At 57.7% G+C, this 26188-nt stretch overlaps 1 protein-coding gene across 2 annotated transcripts in view; it reads left to right on the top strand.

Moving 5' to 3' along the window:
• Positions 1-2361: 2361 nt before the first annotated feature.
• KCNIP3 (potassium voltage-gated channel interacting protein 3) overlaps positions 2362-26188 on the top strand; it is a 61973-nt gene continuing 38146 nt past the window's right edge. For both annotated transcript variants that reach the window (XM_084900778.1, XM_084900777.1), the window contains exons 1-2: positions 2362-2454; positions 15159-15324. In XM_084900778.1, the coding sequence (XP_084756904.1) occupies positions 2440-2454; positions 15159-15324 (181 nt within the window). In that variant the 5' untranslated portion in view covers positions 2362-2439. The remainder of the gene's footprint in view (positions 2455-15158; positions 15325-26188) is intronic.

The following is a 26188-nucleotide window of genomic DNA, read 5'->3' as shown; positions in this document are numbered from 1 at the left end:
ATCTCCTCCCTTCTTCCTTCCTTCACTCCTCCTCCTTCTCCTTTTTACTCTCTCTCTCTCTCTCTCTCTCTCTCTCTCTCTCTCTCTCTCTCCTGCCCTTAGCCAGGGTAGGCAGAGCCAGAACCCAAGAAAAGGGCCCAGGGAAAAGGTACTGGCTAGGGGTTCCAGGGAGCCAGGTTTGAGTGCCTACTGAGGGAAGGGTTGACTTGGGCCTGGATGGAAGAAAGCCCAGGACACCCCAGCACTCAGGGGTGGGGTGCTGTGAGCTCCTCCTGAGGTGGGATGAGAGAGGGCCCAGCCAGCTGAGACGGCTGTCTCCTCTCAATGGCAGCAGCACTCAGATGTAAACAAGAAAACTCCACCTTCTGGAACAACCCCTGACTTTTCCTCTTTCGAACTCCGCCATCCCTGCCCCCACCCCTGATGCAAGGAAACCACAGCTGAAACCTCAGGCTGAAGTGCTTACGCTGACCGGTAGGGCCTCCCACAGCCTGCCTTCCTCAACCTCTTCTGGGTCTGATACGCTGCCAACGAATCTCCGGAAACTCCCGGACTCTCCTGGGGAAGTCTGCCTATCCCACGTGCCCACTGCCTGGGGTGCTGAGCAGAGGTGGGCAAGGGTCATGGCCTGGCACACATTCCCCAAATCTGTGTTTTATGAGGGGCACCCCTTGCATGGCAGTTGCAGTGGGAGGTTCCCAAAGGCACAAGGGCCTGGTGGAACAGGTGGGGGGCAATGCATCCTGGGTCTTGTCACAGCTGGAGGCTCTTTAACTCAAAGGAGCCATTCTGAGTGGTTTGGGGTCCCACCTCTGCAGGCCAGGCCAGGCCAGAAGGAAGGCCAGGCCCATGCTGGCCAGCGTGGTGGCAGACTGCCAGGCTGGTGGAAGGAACCTGGGAGGCAGGGTGGGACTTAGCCACGGCTCTATTTGGAATGGAAGAGCCAGGCTTCCCGAAGCAGCTGTGTCACTCGTGGACCCTAGGCAAGTCCTTAGCTTTCCTGGTCTCACTTTCATCGCGTCCGGTGCTGACACTCCCCACAAGGCCACTGTGCAGACTCAGTGAGCAATGAGTCTCTTGTGGGGTCTTGCTTGGAGCCCGAGGCCACTGGTGAACTGCTCTGAGGCTCCCGGGGAGCTCAGCCCGGGACCAACCCTATACCTCCTCTCAGGCCCAGCCCTGGGAGTCCAGCGGGATGGACACCCGGCTGTCTCCCGCTCTGCAAGTGGTTGTCTGGACTCAGTGGGCCAGCAGCTCTGGCTGCTCTCGTCCCCTGCGGATCTGAGAGTTGGAGTGAACTGATTGGCTGAAAAATAGGAAAAGGACGTGTGAGTGCCTTGTGCCCGCTGCTGAGGAGGGTGTCACAGGGCTCCGTTTCCATGGGAACCACTGGCTCAGGCTGGCGCTGGGGTGCAGAGAAGGGAAACTTGGTGAGGCTTCAGGCACCTGGCTCCAGGGTGGTCTCCCTGGGGGCTGAGCAAATGCCCTGGAATCTGCCACCCTCTCGAGGATGCCCAGGGACCCTCACCCCTTCCTCTACTCCCACCCAGGGGATCTGACGAGATCCCTCAGCCACCCGGATGGGGTTCCAGGCAGGGACAGATGACAGGCCCTGGAGAGACAGGCTACCTGGGAGGGCTCTCACATGGGAAGCCCCAGGGATAATTAAGTGGTGGCAGGTGAGAGGTGAAAGAACCCCTGTGTGTGACCCGCATGATGTGGCCCTGGTAGCTGTCACCATCTCCGGGTGGTGAGCCTCCATCTGTGAGGCCATTTCGGACCTGGCACTCCACAATGATGTCCCACAGGGAGGAGGGTAGCTGAGGGGACACCAGGGTCTTGACTACAATGCATGGCCTGAGGTCCTCTCTGGTCCCTCCACAAGGTGTTGTGAGGAGGGGGCAGCAGGGACAGGAGGGCTGCCCCTCACTTGGGCAGGAACTCAAGCCAGAGCTCCCCTCTCCCCGCCCTGGGTCGTCCCCCCCCCCCCACTGTATCCCAGCCTCCCCTAACCAAAGTGGAGGAGCAGAGAACGTGTATTAGAGAAAGGGACAGAGTGGGGGTGACACAGAGAAGACCCCTGGTGACAAGGGTGGAGGGGAAACCCAGAGGCAGGACTTTCCAGGCTGAGAGGGCAGGGTTAGGACCATTTATCCATTTATTCAGAGTGCTGCCTTGGCAGACGGTGGGGTGGAGAGAGAGAGAGAGAAAGATTGAGAGAGAGAGAGAGAGAGAGAGAGAGAGAGAGAGAGAGAGAGAGAGAGAGAGGCAGAAGGGGTGGAGCCCGTAGAAGCAGACAGGCAGGGAGGGGTGGGCAGGGGGCGGGCGAGAAGCTGCCAGTCCAAGCAAACATGAGGCAGCTGCCAGCCCTGCCCCGCAGTCCCGATCTCCTGGGCTGTGGGGAGGGGAGGCCGGCAACACTTTCCCTCGGCTCCCAGGATGCAGCGTGCCAAGGTAGGCGGTGGCGGGGCTGGGGGCTGCCTCAGACCACCCAGGAACCTCGCTCTTCCTCCCTTTTTGAGCTCATCCCTTGCTGTCTCTGTAGGATCGCTTTGGGAAAAATAAGTGTTGGGGTTTCCTGGCTGAGAGGCTAGACTCCTGGGGTCCCATTTGGGTGGGAGAGAGTTTTTAGGTGTTTGTGGGACAGAAGCTGGACAGAGGAGAACCTGGGGTCAGCCATGTGGCTGGTCCTGCTCTGGGAGGTCCCCGAGCCTGGCTCCATAGCCCTTAGAGCCCCGGGACCGTGCATGCTGGGAGGGAGGGTTTATGCTAAAAGGCTGGCCAATGAATGCACCTTTTAATGATTCAAGTAATGAACGAATGCCTATTCCTAAAGGGCCACGGGATCCTTAACTGATGGGAGTTTGGAGAGAGAGAAAGCAAGGAAAATGCCTGGGGTAGAGTTCAAGCTATGGTGGCAGGTAGTGGGAAGGATGAATAATCGTTAAGTGAGGAAGAAGGAGGGAAAGGAACGTAAGCTGACCCCAGAATACAGTTAACAATCAGAAAACGTCCCGAGGCCGTGCGAGCTGTGTGTGTGTGTGTGTGTGTGTGTGTGGGGGGGGGGGGGTTGGGAGCATCTCTCTGAGGCAAGAAGTAGCACCGAGAGTTGGTCTGTGTGCAACAGAACACCCCAAATAACAAAGTTATGATCAATGCTGGTTGCATTTCTCTCTCGGGGCAGTGGAGGGTGGTCCTGGAAGTCCATGGTCAGCAGGGATACAGGCTCCATCCAGCTCCCTGGCTTCCATTCTGAGGGTACCTTACGGGCCAACAGGGAGCGCCAGCACTGCATGCAGTAAAGAGAGGAGAGGAGGAAGGGCAAAGAACTCAAATTCAACCAGGGTCTCCTGAGTAGGGGAGCATGGATGCCCCAAAAGACGATTCCTATCTCTCACCCATAAGAACAAGGGCGAGCAGGGGGCTTGTGGTCGCCCCTGTCCCACTAGTCCATCTCCCAGGGGTGCCAGGATTAGCAGAGGTGACAACACAAAACTTTTCAGGCCTGGCAACGGGGCAGGTTGAAGAGGTGCTTTCTCTCCCAGCAGCCCCCGTGGGCAGGCAGACGTAGAGGAACAGCGCCTTGTCTCAGGCTCACACACTGCAGGCTCTGTGCACGCACACACGGCTGCCAGCACAGTCCGTGCACATCCATAGGCCAGTGGGAGCACAGCCACACGCAGCACCTGCCCCCGGCCCTGGGCTGCACAGTTGCATGCACACAGAGGTGGGTTTCTGTTCAGTTGGGCACACAGCCTGCTCAGTCCGCCCGGCGGAGGACAGTCCTCCTCTTGCCTGGCCTCTGCCCTAACATCCAGAGCTCATCCTGGGCGCTTGGCTGGCCCCATCCCTGCCAGATGGGTGGAGGGAGTAGCTCCAGCCCAGCAGTTGCACCTGCCCTTCCCTTGGCCAGTGTGACTCCCCACTGCCATCCGCTCTCCTCCCTATAGGATCTGGCTCCCAGCCCTATAGGATCTCGAGGGGCCTTGAACCTGCCAGTAGCCTTCCTGTGACGGGAGCAGGTCCCACACCTGCAGGTGCAGGGCCAGGCAGGGACAGTGGTCCTTGAGGAAGCTGCCCCTGGGCCGCTCACCAAGGTCAGCGGGAGGACTGGTTGTGAAAATCACCTTCCTCACTAGTGGCGGGAGGGACGGCAAGTCAGAGAGCAGGCTGCCTGTCACTGCCACGGTCAGTGCCCAGTCCTCGGCCTCCTGCATGCACCCTCCTGTCATTCATGGGTCCTCACAGCAGCCCAGAAGGGAAGCTCGGTCACTGCCCTCTGCGGACACCGAGGCTCAGAGGAGGGAGCAGCCTGCCATCACAGCACCCAGGCTTGAACTCCGTGAGCAGCGCAAACGGAGCTGCGGGCTCTGCTGGGATGGGCATGCCTGCTGCCCGGGGTTCCAGGAGTGAACCTCCACCTGCCAGGCTGCAGCCTTCCTGCAGGGCGCTTCTATCAATAGGACTGCTCCCTCAGTCTGCCTGGCTGGATCTGAGGCATGAGTCAGAGGCCTGGAGAGGCTCTGACTCTTCTCCAGGTGGAGGCTGGGAGGTCAGGACTGGCCTTGTACTTCGTCATTTCCCTGGATCCACTTGCGACCCACGAGGTAGCTCTTGGCATTGCACCCACTTCACAGGTGAACCTGAGGCCTGCCCTTGATGGCGAGTGACACAGCTGCAGCTGGGATTTGAAACCTGCTCTGTCTTACTCCCTTAGGGCTGGGGAGGGGGTCCGGGGAGAAGACTGCAGGGGACAGATGCACACCGGCTGGCTGAGGTGGGGCCCTCTCCCAGCGGGGGGCTGGCTCTGTGTGCTTGTGGCTTCGAATCCCCTGAACCCTTTAGTGACTGCGCACAAGCAGACCCACACCCAGCCGTGTCTCCTGGATCGGCCGTGCACCCCTGAGCCTCCACAGCCCCTTTCCAGAATGCAGGCCCAGAGCTGCAAAGAAAAGAGCCCCAGGCTTGTGAACTCAGGATCCCTTTTCTTACAGATGCTTCTGCAAGAGTGGGAGCTGCTTTGCACACTCACTCTGGCTTGGGGCCAGGGGGCCCCCTTCCCCCACCACGCCAAGGCAGCCCTCCCTGGTGAGGCCAGAGCAGCTGCTGAGCCTGATGTGAACCACAAGGGCAGCCTTGGTTTCCAAGGCAAAGCAACAAGAGGGGAGAGAGCTTGGCAGGTCTCCCTCCACTGGTCCCAGACAGGGGCAGGAAGGAGCCTGAGCAGAAGGAGGGTGCAGTGTGAAGTGAGCTGTACCCCTGCCTCCCCCCACCAGCTCCCCATCCCCAGCTGCTGATGTTCCCTCCAACAGGTGCATCTGTCAGCTGTGATCAGCCCACATCCTAGAACCACAGAGCAGCCACGGACAGGGAGAGAGCCCAGGGGCCCTGCAGGCACCAGAGTGGGATGGGTCAGGGCTGAGTTGAGCTGAGGCAGGACAGCCAAGAGGGTCCTGTCCCACCTCCCAGCTGGCGTGCCCGCCCCCCCCCCCCCCCTTGGATCTGCTGCTTCAGGTCTCTGCCCAGCCCTCCTCCATCAGGCCAGCCTGTGCCCATGTTGGCTCAGGTGGGCACAGCAGCTGCTGGCTCTCTCCAGCTTCCTCCCCAACACTGTCCCTCACCCCAGCACTGCCCCCCCCCCGCCACCTTTTGCATTTGGGCACTTCCAGGGCTACAAGAGGCAAACCTGTTTCTCCTCCCCGCCCCCCACCATCCCCCTGCTGCTGATGCCCAGTCCATCCTGACCGTTTTAAGATTTTCTCAAGTTGGGCAATCTAGGCAGTGACTCCAGAGAGCCAATCCTAGCCCAACTCTTCCCTGTAGAGTCTGTGGGTCCGGGCAGGGCCCATCCCCTCCTTGGGCCTCAGTTTCTGCACCTGGAACTCAAATATACGTATAGCCTTCGTTCAGTCCACACATGAGTCAGGGCCATGTGCTGACCAGTGGGGCTGGGTGTTGAGGTCTGGATCACCACCAAAAGTGCCATGACATAGATCCTCGCCCACATTCACAACATATGTACCCTGGCCCATCACAGTGCCCCATATACACCATTTACCAGGAAACCTGGGGCCTGGAGAGGTAACGTGGCTGCTCCTGTGGGCTGCTAGCCTGGCTCTGCACCAGCCAATCTGGCCTCAGTCCCTCAGCCCCAGCCTTCCACCAGCGGATGGCATGTCCTCGGGCAAGTTATGCAGCTCCTCTGTGCCGAGGTGTCCTCACTCTCCTGGGGAAACATCATCGACCTTCTACCAGGGGTCCTCAAACTTTTTAAATTGGGGGCCAGATCACGGTCCCTCAGAGAGCTGGAGGGCCGGACTATATGAACTACTAATCCCTACTGTAACACCTTGGCTGCGCTCACTGCCCAAAAAACCTGGCGGGCAGGATCAGACTCCCCTGGGGGCTGCATGTGGCCCTCGGGCCGTAGTTTGAAGACCCCTGTAATCTAGACAAATGAGATCTTATACTAATCCTGTTAGCATGCCCCGGAGCACAGTGAGAGCTCCATGAAGCCGGGAGGTGTCCATGTGCCTGTTTTCTGGTGACTGGGTGGAGCCCGGAAAGGCTGGACAATAGAATATGGTCAGTGAGCGGCTGTGGGTGGGGTGGCTGGGTTAGTGAGACTCTCACCTCCCGGGCAGCACGTGGCAGGGAGTGGAGGATTTGCGTCCTGGCCCGGGTGGCAGTCACCAGAGGCCAGTTCTCCCCTCTCCTGCTCCAGGGCTCTGAGAAAGGAAGCGCCAGGGGTGTGTGTGTGTGTGTGTGTGTGTGTGTGTGTGTGTGTTCAAACACGTGCCCATGCAGGTGTCTGCAGGGACTCATGACAAACCCAGCTCCCCCTCATCAGCCACGCTGCCTCGCCCACATCTGTCTCTGTCCAGGGGCGGGCGGGGAATTGAGGATTCCAGAAGCCTCCCGTTCCAAACACTCAGGGCTGCACGACGCGACGCCCACCACCACTTCCTGCCATCTGTCCCAAGTGATGGAAATAGAGCAGGCGACGAGTGGGTGCTCAGTGAGCCAGCCTGCGCTGCGCACCCCGATGGGTGAGGGCCAGGCAGCCCGTCTGAACAGACCTCCCTAGGGCAGCTCTCCTGGGAGGAGAGAGGCTGGGCTGGAGCCTGGAGCCTGTCCCCAGGCTCCTCTCTCCCACCCCAGCCCCAGCCAGGGCCAGGCAGCGTTGTTTCAGAAAGGGGGCCTGGCGGAGTGTGAAGGAGGGCTGGAGGACAGTGAGGCAGGAGGCCAATTTGGGGGCTGCTCCTGCCCAGGGAGAAAGGGGGGCTGAGCCAGAGCCAGGCAGTGGGATGGGTGGTGGACATACTTGTGTGCCAGTGTTTAGGATCTGCTGCATATGTGGGTGGTGATGGGGGTCACGGTGAAAGGCCCAGCATTTCCTGTCTGGGGGAGAGGCTCACTAAACCTGAGCTGTGCTTTCACATGGATGGAGTGGCTTTAACAAAGATCAGAGTCCTCAGGCAGGCAGGTGTGGGCACGCCAGGTGCTTCTGAGGTGTTGCTAGCTGAGCAGGGAAGCCGTGTCTTCTGCCAAACACCATGGGGCCATGGGCTTTGAACAGGGTGCCAGCCCTCTCTTGGCGTCAGAAGGATGAAGAATAGTGCTAATCACTCCTTCTGGGGGCTTTGTGTATGTGAGCTCAGTTAACCTTTCCCACAGTCCTGTGCGGGCACATTATCATCCCCATTCACCGATGAGGAAACGGAGGCTCAGCTGTGTCAGGTACTTTGTCTAGGTCACTCGGCCAGGAGGAGAGGGCCCAGAGTTCAAGTCCCTGCTCAGCTGACCAAGAGTCCCACTGTTCTTGGCTGCCTGAAGTAACAGTAACCAGCCTGAAACCACCCCCACCCCTTCCTAAGTGCATCTTCTGAACCAGCATCTGCTGGTCGGAAGCTGCTCATGCTGCTTTGCATCCATACGTGTCTGTAGACATTCGGGAGACATTGCCATGCCTTTTACATAGGTGCTTACTCACATGACATCAGCTCTGGGAACTAGGTCCCACATGGCCTCCACCTATGCACCCCATCCCCACAGCAGCCTTTGCCTGCGGGTGGCCTCTGCCAAGCCTGCTCTGGGCCACTCTCAGGAGTTCTCAGAACAGCTGATGAGAACCATAGACTGACCTGGCTGTTCAAAGGTCTGGCCTTGGTTTGCTCCCAACGCCTGGCCAGATGGGCCCCACAGGGTAAGGCTGTGTCTACTGTGGGCACCTGACCTTTCAGGGGACCTGTGGTGAGTGGGGAGCCATGAGGTGGGATGTTGTTTTGTCGAAGGTGATCTGGCCTGGGAGGTGTGGTGGGCTCTCAGGGGATGGTGCTCCTGGGGCAGAGTCCGTACCGGATTCTGGGGGAGCTGGAAGGCATGAGGGTTTGCTTCCTACCTCTCTGTGGTGACCTTTCAGCTACTGAAGAGTCACCGTGACCCCCATCACCACCCACATATGCAGCAGATCCTAAACACTGGCACACAAGTATGTCCACCACCCATCCCACTGCCTGGCTCTGGCTCAGCCCCCCTTTCTCCCTGGGCAGGAGCAGCCCCCAAATTGGCCTCCTGCCTCACTGTCCTCCAGCCCTCCTTCACACTCCGCCAGGCCCCCTTTCTGAAACAACGCTCCTGGCCCTGGCTGGGGCTGGGGTGGGAGAGAGGAGTCGGGGGCAGTGCTGGCCAATAGAAACAGTGCAAGCCACAGGTGCCACTTCAAATGTTCAGGTGGGTACATAAAGGACATTTTTTAAAGAGTGAAATTATTTTTAATAATATATCTTATTTAACCCTCTGTAAATATTATCATTTCTATGTGCAATTGATATAAAAATTACTCATGAGCCATTTTGCACGCTATAAGTGAAGGCTGGAAATCCAGCGCGTGTTTACACTGAGGGCACATCTGAAGCTGGACCAGCCCCAATCCAAGCGCTTGGTAGCCACAGGTGGCCAGTGGCCCATCTCGGCCTCTAAGTCCCTACCTGTTGGTCCTCTGCCTTCACCAATTTTGTTTTATCTGTGCTATTGTTTTTTTCTTTAAATGAACTCACATTTTAAGCTTTAACAAGTGACTCTAAGAGTGGGTCTTTAAATCATTGCTGTAAATGGAGTGCTGGTAGCAGCTGCTGAAGTAGGTGTCGATTGAGCGTGCATGAATCAGGAGGCCTCAGCTGGAAGTAAATGATGAGGATTCATTCAAGGGTCTTCCAGTTTATAAACCAGAAACACAATTAGGCAATGCCTAAGTGTCCTGAAGAAGTAAGAAAAGTTAAAACTTCTTATAGGAAAAAACCGACATTCTTGAGAAGAATTAGTCCTGCCTTCCTAAATTCTGGCCTGGTCTAGGAGATAACCTTTAAGGTGGCTAGTGGTCTAGATTGTTATGTTAAGGCTATTGGATATGTGAACATTCTCTTCTAAATTCTTCAGGGGGTGATCAGAGGGTTATGTGTAGTATTTCTATTATATATATATTTCTATTATATATATTTCTATTATATATATAAAATCTCCAGGCCAAAGTGGAGAGTTCAAAAATTCAAGTTCCCAGGTTACTTTAAAGCAAGAGTTTCCTCACACCCCAGTCTACTTGGTTTTAGTAATTTAGCAGCTTGACTACAGTGAGTCTATTTTATTTCTTCACTCTTTCCTCAAAGGTAACCATAGCAATGTCACCAAAATAAAAACAATAACCTGTTGGTATGTTGCCTGTGGAGGATATTTTTTCCATTGCTTTTGTAAAAGAGGGAAACCACCGGGGTTAAGGGGGGTGCTAAGCCATCTCTTGTGCCAGGCAGAGGTAGCTCCTGGGTGCCCAATGGCAGAGCCCTTCTTCCTGGAGCCAGTGACCTCCAGGCAGGCCCCCTGGACACACTGGAAGTTGAGCAAGCTGGGCTGAGTCCTCATTGACCTTGAGTGGGTGAGAGCGCAGCACAGGGCCGGGGGAGCTTGGTAAGAGGGTGTGAGAAAGAAACTAGGGAGAGTGTGGGATCCAGTTGGTTGATTTGGAGGAGTGTCTAAGTGACCTCGAGAGATTGGTGTGTGCATGAAATAAGGCACATAGTAGGTGTATCGCCATGCGGCATCCTATCTGTCCCTCTCCTGCTCCTCATGGGCAGGGGACTTGGAAGGACTCTGGGACCTGGCCCTGGTCCTCTTGGCCAGGCAGGAGCTGGAAGTCTCGGGGCTCAGGGGTGAGTGATAGGGCCTGGCCCTGCCCACCTGCAGCCTCTGCTCAGAAGGAACCTTGTAGACTTCAGAGGAGGCAGCAGGTCCCCAGTGTCAGCCTAGTGACATTTCTGGGACCCGGACCAGAATGCCCCTACTGCCAGATGTGCAATGGGAAACTCAGCATGACCCAAAGGCCCAGATCGTCTGGCTTCATTGGTCTCTGCACTTAACTTGGGCCATCCCCTGAGGCCCATGGGAGATGGAAGCTCTGTCCCCTGTTGCAATGACACTGACATCAAGTGATGTGGGGAGGGAAGGTAAATTATGGAGAGTGTCATGGGACTTGAATCTAATCATTAGTTATATTTATTGAGGGCTTTGTGTATGGTTGTATTTTTTAATATTCTTCTGTGTGTGAGTGTAAGAGAGTATTTCTGACTTGAAACTTGAGATAATTGTAGATCTTCATGCAATTGTAAGAATAATCTGGAGAGATTCTGCCCTGATGGTAGCATCTTGAGAAACTGTAGTGCAAAGGTCACAGCGGACATGACAGTGGTGCAGTCCACCAGTCTCATCTGGCTTTCCTAGTTTTACATGCACTCATTCATGTGTGTGTGTATGCGTGTGTGTGTGTGTGTGTGTGTGTGTGTGCATGTGTGTGTGCTTAGTGTTTGCGATTCTATGTACTTATGTAGCTTTGTGTTTCCACCACCGCAGTCACAACACAGAGCAGGTCCATCGCATGCATCTCATGAACTGCTCTTGTATAACTGCACCTCCCTCCGACCATCTCTGCCCCATTATTAACCCCTGGCTCACTAATCTGTTGCAGTGTTAAAATGTTGTCATTCTATATAAATAGACTTGTACAGTATGTGATCTTTTGGGGTTGGCTTTTTTCATTCAGGATCATTTCCTAGGAATTCATCCAGTTTATTATTTGCAACAATAGTCCATTCCTTTTTTGTTGTTGTGGTTAATCCTCACCTGAGGATATTTTTCCCATTGATTTTCAGAGATAGTGGAAAGGAATGAAGGAGAGAGAGAGAGAGAGAGAGAGAGAGAGAGAGAGAGAGAGAGAGAGAGAGAGAGATCTGAGAGAGACACATCAATTGGTTGTATCCTACATATGCCCTGACGGGGGGCAGAGAGTGAACTGTAACCCAGGTACATGTACCCTTAGCTGGGAATCTAACCCATGACCCTTCAGTGTTCAGGCCAACACTCTAACCACCTAGAACACCGGCCAGGGTAATAGTCCAATCCTTTTGATCGCTGCCTAGTATTCCATGGTGTTACCCAAAAAGCACGCCTTGGGCCTGTCTAGTTGGGACTATTGCAGGTGTAGCTGCCGTGGACATTGCCTGCAGGCTTTTGTTTGGAGGATTAAATGCTCAGGGCACAATGGCAGTTGCATTATTTGCTTTTAAAAAATGTATTTTAATAATTTTTTTTTTTACAGAGAGGAAGGGAGAGGGATAGAGAGTTAGAAATATCGATGAGAGAGAAACATCGATCAGCTGCCTCCTGCACACCCCCTACTGGGGATGTGCCCGCAACCAAGGTACATGCCCTTGACTGGAATAGAACGTGGGACCCTTCACTCCGCAGGCCGACGCTCTATCCACTGAGCCAAACCAGTTATGGTAGATATTTGCTTTTTTAAGAAGCCACCAACTGTTCTCTAGAATGGCTAATGCATTACCTCCCGATCAGGTTCTGCATTTGGTGCTGTCACTACTTCTTAGCCATTCTGAGAGGTGTGAGTGACATCTCATGACAGCTTTCGTTTGCATCCCCAGGAGGCTGATGGTGTTGATCATCTTTTCATGTGCTTCTTGGCCACCTGGGCATCCTCCTCAGGGAAAGGACTGTGCGTGGCTTTGCCATCTTCTCACGGATACTCTGTTCTTTTACTGTTGGGTTTTGAAACGGAGGGCCTCCTGAGTGCTGGGCTCTTGATGGGGAAGAGAAATTCACACAACAGGCCAGGGCCAGCCCTCAGGTAAATTACCTTGTTTACCTCTGACTATAAAATAAACCATCAGCTTGCAGTCTGGATTGTTCTGTGGCCTCAGCTAGGCACAGAAGATCCACCTAGACCCAGTTTATTCTCTTTGTCTTTTCTTCATCCTTCACTGGTCTTCCCTCAGGCTCACTGAACCCTTGGCTGTGCTGGCTCGGCTCACAGGTGGAGGAGGGAATGAATGTGCAGATGGGGGTGGAGAATGCACAGGTGGAGGGGAAGTGTGCAGGTGAAGGACAGCAGGCTGTGCTGGGGTGGTGGCAGGTAGATGAGATGAGGCTGACCAGGGTCAGGCAGGGCTAGATTGGAGTGGGGCTTTGCAGGTTGGGCCAGATCATTGGGGTTTTATCTGAAATGCCCCTGGGTGTGCTAAGCAGCGATTAGGGGGGATTTTATTTGTGTGGGGGTCTCCTCACTGACACAGCTGTCCTGGACTGTTACCTCCCAGCACAGAGGCCCGGTGGGGTGGGAGGGTGGTGTGTCATCTCTCAGGGCTCCCTCCCTTTGCCTCAGAGCTTCCCAATCCAGGGGAGGGAGCTGGAGTGGCTATAACAGTCTCTGACAGCCCAGCCAGACCCTCTCCCAGACAGACAAGTGTCAAATATTCATGAGGATCAGAAGCCGTCACTCCCCTGCCCTCCCCCGAGGTCTGATGGGCCTAGTCCACAGGACTCAACCCCTCCTGGAGGCTGTGTGGCCCTGCCACAGCCCAGCCACTGTGGGCCCCTCATTCATACTGTAAGGATTCCCCCCCCCTTGGCCCCCCACTTCATAGGAGTGGCTCACAGGGGTCTGAGCCCTCAGTCATGTAAAGACCTGGGCCAGGACCCTTACCATCCCCGTCCCTGGAGCTGCTCAGGGAGAACAGCCGGGGCTCCTAGCCTGGGAGCACAGCAGAGCCTTGTGAGCGGGGACTCTGCCCTGACTAGGGGGCTGGGGAAGCCCTTCTCAATTTTCCAGGCCTCTCAGGGGGCCTGGCCTCAGGAGAGCCAAGCAGTTCATGGCCAAGACCACCTGACTGTGGAACCAGGAGACCATGAGCTGTGTGGCCCTAAAATGCAAGTCTCCGTGGGACTTCTTTCCTTGTTTTTAAAATGGGGGTGGCGTTGCTGACCTCTGGGTTGTCATGACAATGAGATGACACTGAGACCAGACTAGACTGCAGGGAGGGATGTCTCGGCCGGCCGTGGAGCCTCCAGGCTTTCCAGGAGGAACGTACCCAGGGCCCCCTGGTCTCTCCTGTCGGCTCAGGCCTGGGCAGCAGAAGGAGTACGAGGGCCAGGGGTGTCAGCCCTGTCCTGAGAGGGGGTCCTGCCCAAGGCTCTGTGGCCACCTCAGTCTCTCCCTCTGACAATCTCCACTAGCCCAGAGCCCTCAGAGAAATTCATGCGGCAACGAAGCAGCAGCTGCCTGTCTCCTCTCACCCCACCCTGGGACCAAAATAAAGACTTTATTCATCAAGGCCATTTCTCTCCCGAATAAGATCATTAATAATGGAGAAGACAGCCCCAGCCAGTTTGGCTCAGTGGATAGAGTGTCAGCCTGCAGAGCACAGGGTCCTGGGTTGGATTTCGGTCAAGGGCACAGACCTCGGTTGCAGGCTCCTCTCCAGCCCGAGTGCAGGAGGGAACCAATCGATGTGTTTCCATCACATCAATATTTCTCTCTGTCTTTTCCTCTCTTCCACTCCCTCTAAAAATCAATGGAGAAATATTCTCAGGTGAGGATTTAAAAAATAAAAATAAATAATAGAGAAGATGCCCCCCTGGAGGATGTGTGTACATGTATGTATGTGACTGCATGTGTATATGTGAGTATGTGTCCATGTGGACATGTGTGGAGGGGCCTCCCTCAGCATCCCTGGCATCCCGGAACCCTGTCTCTCTGCTTGCTCCCTCTTTATGTGCCATCAGGATGGCAAGGTTGCTGCAGCTCTGGGCACCACTTCCCCTGCCTCCTTGCCAGGGTGAGCCTTGGAGGAGAGGAATGTGGGGGTGTTACCAAGGAGGGTGTGTGGTGGGAAGTGGCTTGGGGGGCTGATGACTATGAGAGGGGCACCCGGCAGCTGGCACCAGGCTGGGGAATGCCCCAATAGTCAGGATTAGGGGTTTGGAAATGGACCTGGTGGCCACTTCACCAGATACTGACCAGGAAGCCCAGTTCCTCCCAAAATGTGTTTGAGCCTCATGGGGGTCCTCCCAGCTTTGCTGTGTGACCCGTGCAGATCCGCTGCCCTCTCTGGGCTTCCGTCAGGGGAGAGGCTGTGATCTATAAGAGACTATCCAATTCTGACAACCAGACCCATGCCAGGGCGGGAGTTTGATGAGCAAGTCTACATCTCACCTCCCTCCTTCCAGGGGCCCCATTGTGTGCCAAACCAGGGTGCAGAGCGGGGAGCCCACAGGCCCTGCCCTCGACCCGGAGTCCCACTGACGCAAGGGCAGACCCAGTCCCTCAGCCCAGAAGCCGGGGAGCCCTCGTGGCGGGGTCCTAAAGCCTGAGTAGGGCTCCCTGGCCCTGAGAGGAAGGCTTTCCACAGCCGGTGAGCAGCACAGCCAGTGGGAGAGTGTGTGTTCACAGCCAGGCCGGTGCGGCTGGAGGAGAGTGTGTGTGGCCTCGATGGTCATTCTCCACTCTGCTCTTCCTGGGCACTGGGCTGCTCTCCGGGTGGACACAGTCTCCTGCAGCATGCCCTCGCCATGCAGACCAAGGCTCCTGCAAAGAGAGGTAGGCTTGTGAGGCACTGGGCAGGAGGGCCGGTGCAAGAGAGAACGGGCCGGTGCAACTCTCTGGCCGAGACTGGGGGGCTCCTGGCACGCAACCCCGGAAGACAGGTCCCTAGATAGAGGTAAGGATGGACAGCCTTGCCCAGGAAAGTGGGGGAGCCTGGAGCCATCTGGAGGTCCCCTTCGTGAGCAAGGGTTCAGACCTCTGCCTGTTCCTGCTGCAGGAGATGATGAAGGTGTCCGACGGCAGCCTCCTGGGGGACCCTGGACGCACGCCACTGAGCAAGAAGCAGGGTGCCAAGTGGCAGAGGCCGAGGCTCACCCGCCAGGCCGTGATGCGATGCTGCCTGGTCAAGTGGATCCTGTCCAGCGCTGCCCCGCAGGGCTCAGGTAGGGCTGGGGTGGGGCTGGGGACCTGGTTGGAGCTCTGTCCTGTCTGCGGGCTCAGAGATCACCCTGGGGGCCCAACCCAGGCCACACCACCGCTGTCTCCATCGGAGATGTTTTCATTCATTTGAGCCCACCTTCATTCATCCTTCATTCATCCATGCAGGCCACTGAGCTCCAGGCAGGGCCTCCGGAGGTGGAGACAGAGGGCTGGGACCATGCTGAGGCGCCACTGGGGTAGCTGGTGGGGTGGAGCCCAGTTTCAGAGGCTGACAGGCTGGGCTTGCTGCACCCACCTCACCGGCTGGGTAACCTGGGGCCGCAACTCATCCTTTCTAAGTCCTGTTGCCCGGCCAGTGTGGCTCAGTGCTTGAGCATTGACCCATGAACAGGGGGCCACGTTTCAATTCCTGGTCAGGGCACATGCCAGGGCTGTGGGCTTAATCTGAAGTTGAGGGGCATGCAGGAGGCAGCTGATCAACGATTCTCTCTTGTTTCTCTCTCTCCCTCCCTCTCCCTTCCTCTCTGAAATCAATAAAAATATATTTTAGAAGGGGGGCCTGGTGCCCACCTGCAGGGCACATGTGAAGATGGACAGAGATGTGTGGGGTCTGGGAAGAGGGGCCCTCCCGAGTGCACACAGGACTGGCATTGGCTCTTTGCTGGGCCTGCATTCTGGTGTGTGTGAGGATGGATAGAAGCCGCTGCCCTGTGCTGGCCGTGGCAGTATCTGGTATTTGCTGTGTGACCTTGTGCAGCCCCATCCTCTCACACACATGCACAGACCATGCACTCATACCTGTGCACACCTACCATGCACACATGTGCATACAATCATGAACACCTGTGAATCTGCTACACGTGTGCATACCTGCTCACCATGCACATACAGATATCATACACAGGTAACCATGCCACACACACAAATAAGTGTGCATGAGATTGCAGCTCTGACTTTGAGAAAAAAGTACAGGTGTGGCTCTGACAGCTGTCTTGTTTGTTGTCTCAGACACTCTCTGATTTCCAGGGGGCCTCAGTCCCCTTCGCTGGAGAATGGGCACAGCCCTGGCCCCATTCCCTCAGCAGGAGGGGGTAGGAGTGAGGAGGGGATCTGGCACAGAGGCTGGTAGCCAGCTCCAGCCAGGCCTGTGTCCTTTACCTGAGAACCCACTCCAGGGGCTCCCACCCCTCCAGACCCACCCCTGCGTCCCCAGGAGTCCCTGCCTGTCGGTGCTGCTGTCATTCTGGCCTGACATTTGCTCTTGGCCTTCCCCAGAGAGGCCTCCCATGGGAGCTCTAATGCACGTGAACACATGTGCGGTCCATGTGCGATCTATGTGCTTTCCTCCACTTCTCGGGGCAGGTGAATAGCTTTTGCAGGTGGCCGAAACATGAAGTCATTACAAGTTTATGCAAACAGCTCACCTGGGAAGCTCCCACACGATGCTGATCATGCTGCAGCCGGATAAACACCGGCAGTCCCTGTGGAGAGCGGAGGAGGGGGGCGTGGCACTCCTAACAGACACGGCTCCTCCTCCCTGGCTGGAGGCTCCATCTCCTCCCCTCCCCCTTTATGGCTTTCCCTGGTGGCAGCACGAGATCCTCCCCTTCCTCCCGAGATCTTGCAGCCCCTCCTCCTGGCCTCAGTGTCTCCCTGTAGCTCCCTCCCTACTTCTCTCCATCAGCACCCTGCCCCGCCCCAGGCCTTTCTCCGGCTCCAGTTTCCTCCAGTTTCCGACATTCAGGCTGGGCTGGGTGCGCAGCGCCACCCCTTCCCCGGGGCTGGGAGCACACGGAGCACGTGGAGCGTGGGTGGCCGTGGAGAGGGGCGGCTGGGAGCAGGCTTGCTGTGTTTAAGGCCACAGTGAGGGGGCCGAGGGGACCACACCCACATGTCCCACCTTCAGCTCGGGGTGGCCCTGAGAGGGCAGGGCCTTTCACATTCAGCTCCCACCCTGCGATCCGGACGTGTCTGCTGAGGGGAGAAGAGCAGGCCCGAGAGCCATCAACAGCTCTGGGTGGATGTGTTTACCAGGCAGCTCGCCAGGCAGTGCTGATCACTGTTGACCAAAAACTTGATTGGTGCTCAGGGAGGTCACATGACTCAGCAGGTTGCGTGGAGAGAGGGCAGCGTGGGTTCTGACCCGGGGCCTCTCCCTGCCCACTCTGACCCTTGTCTCCCGTGTCTTTTCTCTAGGGAGCTGAGGGAAGAGGGAGCTTCTGGGGTTTGTGTGGGCAGCACATGCTCCTGCAGGGACAGCGGGGACCATGCCTACCTCCCCTGCCCCACACGCCCTGTGTGTCCCTCAGGACAGCACCGCTGTCACAGGGAGGGCAGTGTTGGCACCTGAAATGCCGCACTGGGCAGCGGACGCCCCGAGCCTCCAGGAGCTTCCTGGGCTCTGGGCACGGGAACAATGGGCGCCATTCAGTGCAGCTCCATGGCACCAGTGGAGAGGGGCGGGCAGCGAGACACTGTGCCCATTGTCAGGGTTTTTCCATTCGCAGGAGCCAGTCAGAGGCGGGTTTCTGGGGCAGCCAGAGCAGAAGCCCGGCCCAGGCCCGGGAAGCCGCACTGTGTCACTGAGCTGGGCCACCTCGGCCCAGAGCGGGAGGGACTCAGGGGCCAGAGTCCTGCGGGCCCAGCTGACCAGCTGCCTTGGCGCCTGCGTCACTCGGGCTGCAAGGGGCCCTCTAGGACGGCTGTGCCCAGGAAAGGGGACACAGGGCAGGCACGCCCCATACTCCCCAGCACTGAGCCATCTCAGTGGCCCGGAGGCAGCCCCCTCTGAGAAGCTTCTTTGGGATCTGAAACCTCTGGTCCGGAGTCAACGGAAGGACTGTGGGTGGTTGGCTGGATGGTGTGAGGGCCACTGCCACCACTTCCCTCGGCCCTGGACCCATCTCTGGCCGGAGGGGGTGAGGAGCAGCACCAGCCTCCCCAGGACAGCCCCCGAGCCTCGTGCTGGTCTGAGCCAGCTGACAGGGGCGCCCTTGCCTCTCTGTGAGGCTCTGGGCACTGGGGCAGGGTGAGGCCAGGGGACTTGTAGGCGCCGGCCTTTGGCTACACTTCCTCGTTGTAAAGTGAGTCGCTGATGAGAACAGTGGAGTGTTGGACACTGTGATGGGTGGTGGTGTTGGCAGAAGCCGGCGGCAGGGAGGAAGGCCCATGGGCAGACTGTCTAGTGAGGGACCCAGCCGGAGGGAAGGGATGCAGTGTAGCTGGCCTGCCACCTGCTGGCCGGCTGGGCACTCGACAGCAGTTGTGGTCAGCCTGCCCCGCCCCGCCCCGCCCAGTCCAGGGAGGGGCCTGAGGAGCTTCCGTCCACTGCAGCCAGGAGGACAGGCGGGTGACCAGCAGACAGGCCTTCCTGCCCACATGACCTGGGCGCCTCAGGCCCTTCAGAGAACTTCGCAAGAGACTGGCTGCCACTCCTCCAGCCTAGTTTCCTCCCCTCCCCTGGCCCTTGAACAAGTGGCTGGCAACTGCCCATTGTAATCTCTCCTGCCAGGCCACGTGGGCCAGCAGACATGTTCAACATTCTGCCCGCCAGGGCGATGTCCCTTCTCCACATCCTGCCCCGAGTGGGCTGTCATGCCAACTTAGACTTGGTGCCAGCATTTCCTGCAGCTCTGTCTGTAAACGATATACTAACACATCTCCTCAAGTGGTCTTAGGGACTCCCCAGAGGGCCTGGGGTGTGGGTTGAGGGAAAGATGGCAATGCAGCTGTTTATAGGGGGGTGGGGGCCTGAGCGCCTACATACACACCTAAGCCATACAGAGCACATGTGCATGACGACGGTGCCTTAGCGCCGAGGGAGAGTGGATACGCGCCCCTGGTGGGCTTCCCGGCCTCAGGGCCACCCGGCGGCCCATCCCTCTCCAGGGCGCCCGGTAAGAAGCCACTCGTTCTATGTCCAGAGAGAAGAGACCCTGGTTTTGCTCAAAACCCGAGGAGACCATGGAACGTTGCTTGGGGCCCGCCAAGGGCCCTACAGGACAGAACACGCCTTGGAAATGTGCTTGGTCATCAGGCCAGCGTGGAGCAGCCTCAGCTGCGGCCGGCCTTCCCTGGCTCTCAGGGAGCAGCCCGGAGCCGCCACCAGCTGTGATGTGTCAGGAAGCCCGCCGAACACGGCGCTTACACGTAAGAGAAACCCGAGCGCCAGTGACTTCACTTGGAGGCTAGCAGCTGCTCTTTGAGCATCCGGGCTGGCACTGGCCGGCAGCACTTAGCAGCCTCAGGATGTCAGAGTCAAGGTCTTTGGGGTTTCCTGCCCTTTCCCTCTGTCGCAAGGTCGTTGCTTTGGCTCCAGCCACCGTGGCTTTGCTCCAGGCGAGAGGAAGGGGAAGCGGGGAAGGGAAGTGGCGGACCCCCTCCGGAGGGCGGCGCCACAGACACCTCCGGAGCACTCCTTCCAGCGGCACTGGCAGGACGGAGGAGGCGCCCGGCGGCGAGGAAGGCGGGGAGTGGCAGTTTCTAAGCGGGGCACGTGTCCACCTCCGACAACAGCTGAGGTGCGTGGTTGGGAAAGCAGAGGAGGATGGATGCTGCTGTAGCATTCTCTGCCAGCCGTGCCTCCGGGGGTCACGGCGACAGAAGCACCGGTGCCCAGAGGCCGCGAGCAAGCTGCCTGCACACACTGGGCTCTCGGTGACTGTGGGGCAGCGGTGGTCGGTCAGCAGTTCCTCCTCCAGGCACACACTTGATTTTCCCTGTCCTCCTCGTCAGAGGGACCCCTGCCCGTCTCCCCGTTTCATAGAGGCACCAGCAGGGCTGGGGAATGGGGTCAGTGAGCAGAGGCCAGGCCCACCCATCCCCCGGCCCTGCCCAGGGTCCCTGCTCCCTGAGCCTTCCGCAGGGGCTGGGCAGGAGCAGGGCTGCTCCGTCTGGAGCAGAGAAGCCCTGGGACCTGCAGTGAATTACACCCTCTGCCAAAATTCACACCAGCGGCACCTCCTCATCGGTGTGGGGAGCTCAGGAGCCAGGCCACCCCCTCCATGTCCAGGCAGCTGCAGGAGCCCCTTCCTCCTCCAGGAAGTGGGCTCAGGTCCTGAAGAGCCAGAGCCAGGCTCAGGGAAGCGGCCTGGCCGGCCCTGGGTGGGAGCGGGGATGCCGGCTGAGGGCTGAGGAAGGCCCAGCGGACAAGAGGGGTGGACAGGCTGAGACCCTCAGGAGAGATGCTGAGACAGACCAGAGGGGGGCGGGGGAGAGAGCATTCTGGAAGAAAGGCTCTGGGTGTTCAGTTGGGGGAGAGGCAGGCAGAGGACGGACAGAGCTGGAGGGGTGGCAGGTGAGGGTGAGGGCAGGAGAGGGGCCCCTGGGACCAGGTCAGGCCCAAGGATGGCAGGGTGCAGAGAGGCCCCTTGCCCTGTCTGGGGTTGGGGGTGCCCCAAGGCTGCAGAAGGGCCAGCATGGCTGCAGGAAGTTTCTGGGCAATGCCATCAGCTTCTTCCGCTTCATCTCTGGGAGCCAGGCTGGAGGTGAGGAGCGCTCAGCAGGCAGGATGAGGTGCAGGAAGGGGCTCCGAAGGGCACCCCCTAGAACAGGGCGGTGACTGGGAGCAGTGGCCCTGCCCTGGGACCTGTTGGCTGTGAGTGCCAAGCCAGGCCCCCCTGCTCCTGGGCCTGGGGAGGGAAAAGAGGCGGGGACTGGGTTCCTTCTCTGGGGCCACAGACTCAGGCGCAGTCAGGCAGGCAGGGAGCCATGGCCACCGGTGCACACTGACCCCATTGCCCGGCTCCTCTGCCTCCTCCCTCCCCAGGGAGCCTTCTCCAGGCCCGTCAGAGACAGCGGTGCCGAAGGGCGAGGCGTGCACAGACCGGCAGAAAGTGCTCAGTGACAGCCATCTTGCAGCATCGAAGAAAACCAGAACCAGCCGCCCTGGGATTTCTGGCGGGGATCCAGAGGGCACCCCCGGATCCAGCTCCCCTCCCGGGCAGAAGCCCAGTGTGGGAGGGACTCCTCCGCAGGCCGGACGCCCTTCCGCAGGCCTCCTCTGCCCACGTGTGTGCGCAGCCCAGGGCTGAGCAGGACCAGCAGGAGGGAGGCCACGGCCAGGAGGCAGTGTGGGAAGAGGAACTCCTGCAAGGGGACCCCAGTTTCCTTGGCTGGATGCCCGGAGGGGGTGCCAGGAGATTTGTACTCTGCAAGGGGAGACCCAGCAACTCCCAGTCCTGTTGCCTCCTCCAGTCGGAAGGACTCAAACGAAAAGAAGCTATGGAAACCATGAGATTCCCTGGAGAGATACCAAGTGGAGTCCTAACACAGAAGATGTCAGTGTAGACAGGTGACATGTTGGCGTCTTGGCCAAAACTCACAGCCGCTTTTGCAGCCCAAAGATGCTCCCAGCTGCGGGGACCATGTGCCAATGCCGAGCAGGGCTGGGCTGGCCTTTGTCCCCGAGCCAGGGTGAGGCCTAGTCCCCCAGCCTATGCTTGGGGAGCCATGGCCACCTGCCCGTCCCGAGAGCCTCGCCCAGAGCCTGGTGCGCCAATTCCTGTCAGTATTTGAATGTTAATGAGTAACAGGTAAGGAAGAATAAAAACCTAACCAACCACCTAAAATCCGTGGAATAGTAATGGTTTAAAATACTCAAAAGCAATAGAAATCTCCATGAGTAGGAAGACAGAGTTCCGACAGAATGAGTTTGGCTGAGGAGGTCCAACGGCGGTGAGTCCGAGGCAGGGTGTGACCTCAGCCCACGGTGGGGGCCTCGGGCTGCAGGGCACAGGAGCCCAGGGTCGCCTGGGGCAGGGCAGTGACAGCCGTGCTGACTGCAGCCTCAGTAACGGGGTCTTTGCTTCTGGAAGCTTCGGGCTCAGTTAGGAACAGTGTTTCCTGCCTGATACACTTGCAGCCTGGGAGGGGAGGGGTGCTTTCTCTGGCCCCATCTGTCTCTCCGTCTCAGCCCATCTCCAAAGGGAGGGATGATGCTGCAGGTCTCTCACCGACAAAACACAGGCATGGGCTTGCTGGCCCCTCCCCTTCCAGCCCTGGGGGACGGGGGACGGGGCATGGGCGGGGGGGAGGGAGGGCGCTGGCTCTGGGCTGGCAGTATGGTGGGTGGGGAGGAGCCCCTGGGAGCGGGGAGCCAGGGGGCTGAGAACAGGCTGAGTGTGAACCCTGAGACGCTGCTGAGAACAGACGCTGAGGCAGGAACACGCAGAGGGAGCTTGGCTCTCGGCACTGAGACCCTTCAGTCCGCTCTGGGGAACTGGGCTCCTGCGCTGTGGATGGAGTTCGGGCGGACCCTGTGCTCACCTCCCAGGTCGGGGAGGCTCAAGGACTCCTTTTACTTGGGGATCCCCTCCCCATGACGGTCCCAGGCTTAGGGTTGGAGAAGGGAGGCAGAGTGTGGGCAGGGCCCTGGGTGTCCCCATGCCCCTCAGTTCGGGGACCAGGCCAGTGCCACTTCAGGAGCACATGATGCCCCATGGCCTCATCCGTGGTGTGAAGGTGGCCCCTCCCCAGGTCATCTCTCACGGAGGAGGATGGAGCTCGGAAGGTGGGTTGGGTCCGAGGGAGCGCTGCAGAAACACCCTCTGCCTCCATCACCATCGCTGGTGTCCATGTCCCTCCTCTGACCCTGGTGGCTTCTGGCCAGTGTTGCCAGTGGCCATTGCCCTGACCTCCTGCTGGTGTGGGTCCGACCCCCCCTCCCCCTGCCCCGGGCCCTGTATCCCCTCAGCTGCAGGGACATGTGCCCAGATCCCACAGGCATCCCAGCAGCCCCTCAACTGGATAGGTGAGGGCAGGAGGTAAACCCCCAGCACATAGCCTGCCCCTCCAAAGAAGCCCTCCCTCCACCTCACAACCTCCCTCTTCCCCCCTGGTGGGCCGAGGAGGGGTGGTCACCAAGTCTCTTTCCCAGGCCCCAAGGGTGTGACCTGCATGGCTGGTCTTGGCGTTGGGATCTCTGCCAAACTCAAGATGAAAAGTCTCACTTAACACCTGGAATCCACATCAAGACAGCCTGTCTTCCAGGTCATGCAGCCCATTCTGCCCAGGCCCAGGGTTCCCAGGAAGGAGGCAGGCACAGGGCACAGGCAGGGAGGGGCCAGGAACAGAGAAAGGGGGCAGAGACTGAGGCGGCGGAGGCCCGAGACTACAGACACAGGTGGGCACAGCTGGCTTGAATTGTCAAAGCATCATTCTTGATGTGTTAAAAATAGAATTCTCCTGCAAATAGACTGTGTGTCAGGTTCTACTGAAGTCCTGGATGAGGGGAGAGCAGAATGGCAGAGCTGGTTCAAAAACACACCCAGGGGGGTGCAGAGAGGGTGGGAAAAAAAGCACCGAGATGAGCGTTCAGTTAGAAACGAAGTAGAAATCCAGGGCAGAGAAGCCCCACCCACCAGTTTATGCTGTCTGCTTGTTGATCAGTTCCCAGGCTTGTAGGATGTCTGGCCCCCTCGGCGGTGCAGCTCAGGTCTCTTCCCTGCAGTCAGCTGTCCCCAGCAGGCGTCAGTCCTCACCCTGCCGGATCGGAAAGGTCACACAATGCTCTTGGACTTTGCTTTCAAAATTTAAAAACAATTTTTAAGGATCTCATCTTTGCCACTCATTGCCGTTAAAGGTAAACTGGAGCATATTAAAAGAGTTTATTTGAGCAAACATCCATTTGAATTGGGTAACGCCAAAGTGAAGGTGTCAGGAGTGCTCCAGCCACAGGAGCCGGGGAGGACTGTGTAGAGCAGATGTGGGAACAAAGCTGGGCATATTGGATTGGCTGTGGCTGGAGCGGTGGTTATTGGGGACGGCCTCCTAGGCTGTTTGTGATGGGCTGTTCATGTTTCATTTTTCTAGACTTGACTCTGGCTTAGGTTTTGGTTTGTTTGCGGAGGCTACCATGGCATTAGAGCTGCCTCAGTCTGCGGCCTCCTTGTTTAAATACTTGAACATAGCTCTGCAATGAAGCAAATTCTTCTAACCTCTCTGGGCCTTAGTTTTCTCTTCTGTAAAATGGTCCTAAGAATAATGAGGTCATTATGAAGGTTGTTGCCAGATGTACATGAAAATCTCTGACTTTCACCTTCTCCACCTTCCACCTCGGTGGGGTCCTATATGGGCTTCCTTTCTATTGATGTGTGACTTGGGGCAAGTTACCTGGTCTGTCTGAGCCTCCGTTTCCTCGCCCATGAAGTGGATATCATGGAGGCTGGTTGTGAGGACTCTACCAGAGTCCATGAAGGACCAGGGCAGTGTTTCCCTCGAAGTGTCAGTGGCAGAGCTGGAGGTAATGGGGATTATGGTGACCCTGAGAGAGGGCTTCCTCCTTTCTTTTCCTTTCCTGTGAAACTGGAGCGGGAGAGGGCCATCTTCAAGGTCAAGCATCATCTCTGAGTCTGTGACATCTCCCCTCCCCACTCTTAACTGGCCACAGGGCCTGGGAGCTTGGGAAGCGTTTGTGGCTCCTGGACCCTGGGGTGGGGGTGGGGGGCTGCCTTTGAGCCTCTGCCCCCTCCTGCCTCTTCCTGGCTTTTGCTGAGAGGTTTTTTCCAAATCCTGAGAGACGCTGTCCTTCCACCACTCAGAGCATCTCCCAGACCCGCCCAGGGCTTTGCTAACAAGGTGAAGTTCATTAACATGAGCAGCTTGACATCCTGCCTAGCGTTAATGGGGAAGCTGGGGTTCTCCAGACAGATATAATGGGCTGCTATGGCCCCACCCCTCCAGCGGCCTCTGCCCACCAGCCTCCCTTATTGCCTGCCTCCAAATGGCCAGATTGAAGGGGTAGGATAGGTGCGGACAGAGATGCAGACAGAGGGGCAGTGGGGAGGCTCACTGACACTGACTGGAAAGGTGGGTAAGGGGAGCCCCCAGAACGGTGTTTGAGAGCCACCTGCCCAGACCCTGGTCCCTTGGGCCCCATTCCACCCTCCTGCCAAATTTAGTTCCCAGATGGTGTGTGTGTGTGTGTGTGCCTGCGCGTGTGTGTGGTGTTACTGTTGCTGGGGGGCCCAGTCCCTGACCTCTGGCTTGGAGGGGGATTGGGGCTTTTTAATGTGTGTGTTTGGGGGTGTAGGGGAACAGAAATAGCTTCCAGATACTCTGATAGGAAGAAATGTCTTTGTGCCATGCTTGGGGCTGCTCAGGGAAAACCCAGAACTTTGGTGACTGAGCAACTGGGGCTTGGGTCAGATTCTCAGGCTGCAAACCTGGTGCTCCTTGGCGGGGCCACTCCAGTCCTGTGGGCTCTCTCCCTCCTCACCTGCCAGCTAAAGGGTCTCTCTTGACAGGCATTCTCCCACCTTCCCACCAGGGGGCAGCAGGGACCAACATGTCTGCCACCTTGAACCATTTTCATCTTGAGCCACCAGCTCCGCATTTTCCCCACCCACCTCCCTTGCCTCTGCACACCTTTGGCTGTCATCTCCCATCCTTGCATCCTGGCTCCTGAAGCCCTGAGCTAAGCCTAGGACAGTCTGAGACCCTCTTCCCAGCAGGCATCCCCTCCCCCTGCTGCCCATGAGTGCCTGCCCAGTTATGAGCTCTGTATGCCTTGGGGTGGCAGTGGTTCCTTCTAGAATCACCCTAGGGAGTGACACAGGAAGACTTTCCTTGCTGTCTTCCTCGGTGTGAATGAGGGACCGGCTCTGAGAGGGGCCATGCCCACACCCTGGCTTATGCCCGGCCGGGGGTGGGGCTATAATAACCTGAAACAAATGCTCCCTAATACAGCAGACCCGGCTGCTGACCACGGCCTCTCGGCCGGCAGTGGACTGGCTGTCAGTCTGTCAACTAGTTTCTCAAGTTTGGGTGCATGTTCTCCTTCTCTTTGAAATGATGCCACAGAGAGAGAGCAGTTTGTTTTTTGTTTATTTTCTAGTGCCCTTGCATTGCAAACTAAAATTATAGCCT

The sequence above is a fragment of the Pipistrellus hanaki genome (genome assembly GCF_964339955.1).
Source record: "Pipistrellus hanaki genome assembly, chromosome: 12".
Taxonomy (NCBI): Eukaryota; Metazoa; Chordata; class Mammalia; order Chiroptera; family Vespertilionidae; genus Pipistrellus; species Pipistrellus hanaki.
Note: the sequence above shows the minus strand (reverse complement) of the source record. Positions and strands in the feature narration are given on the sequence as shown.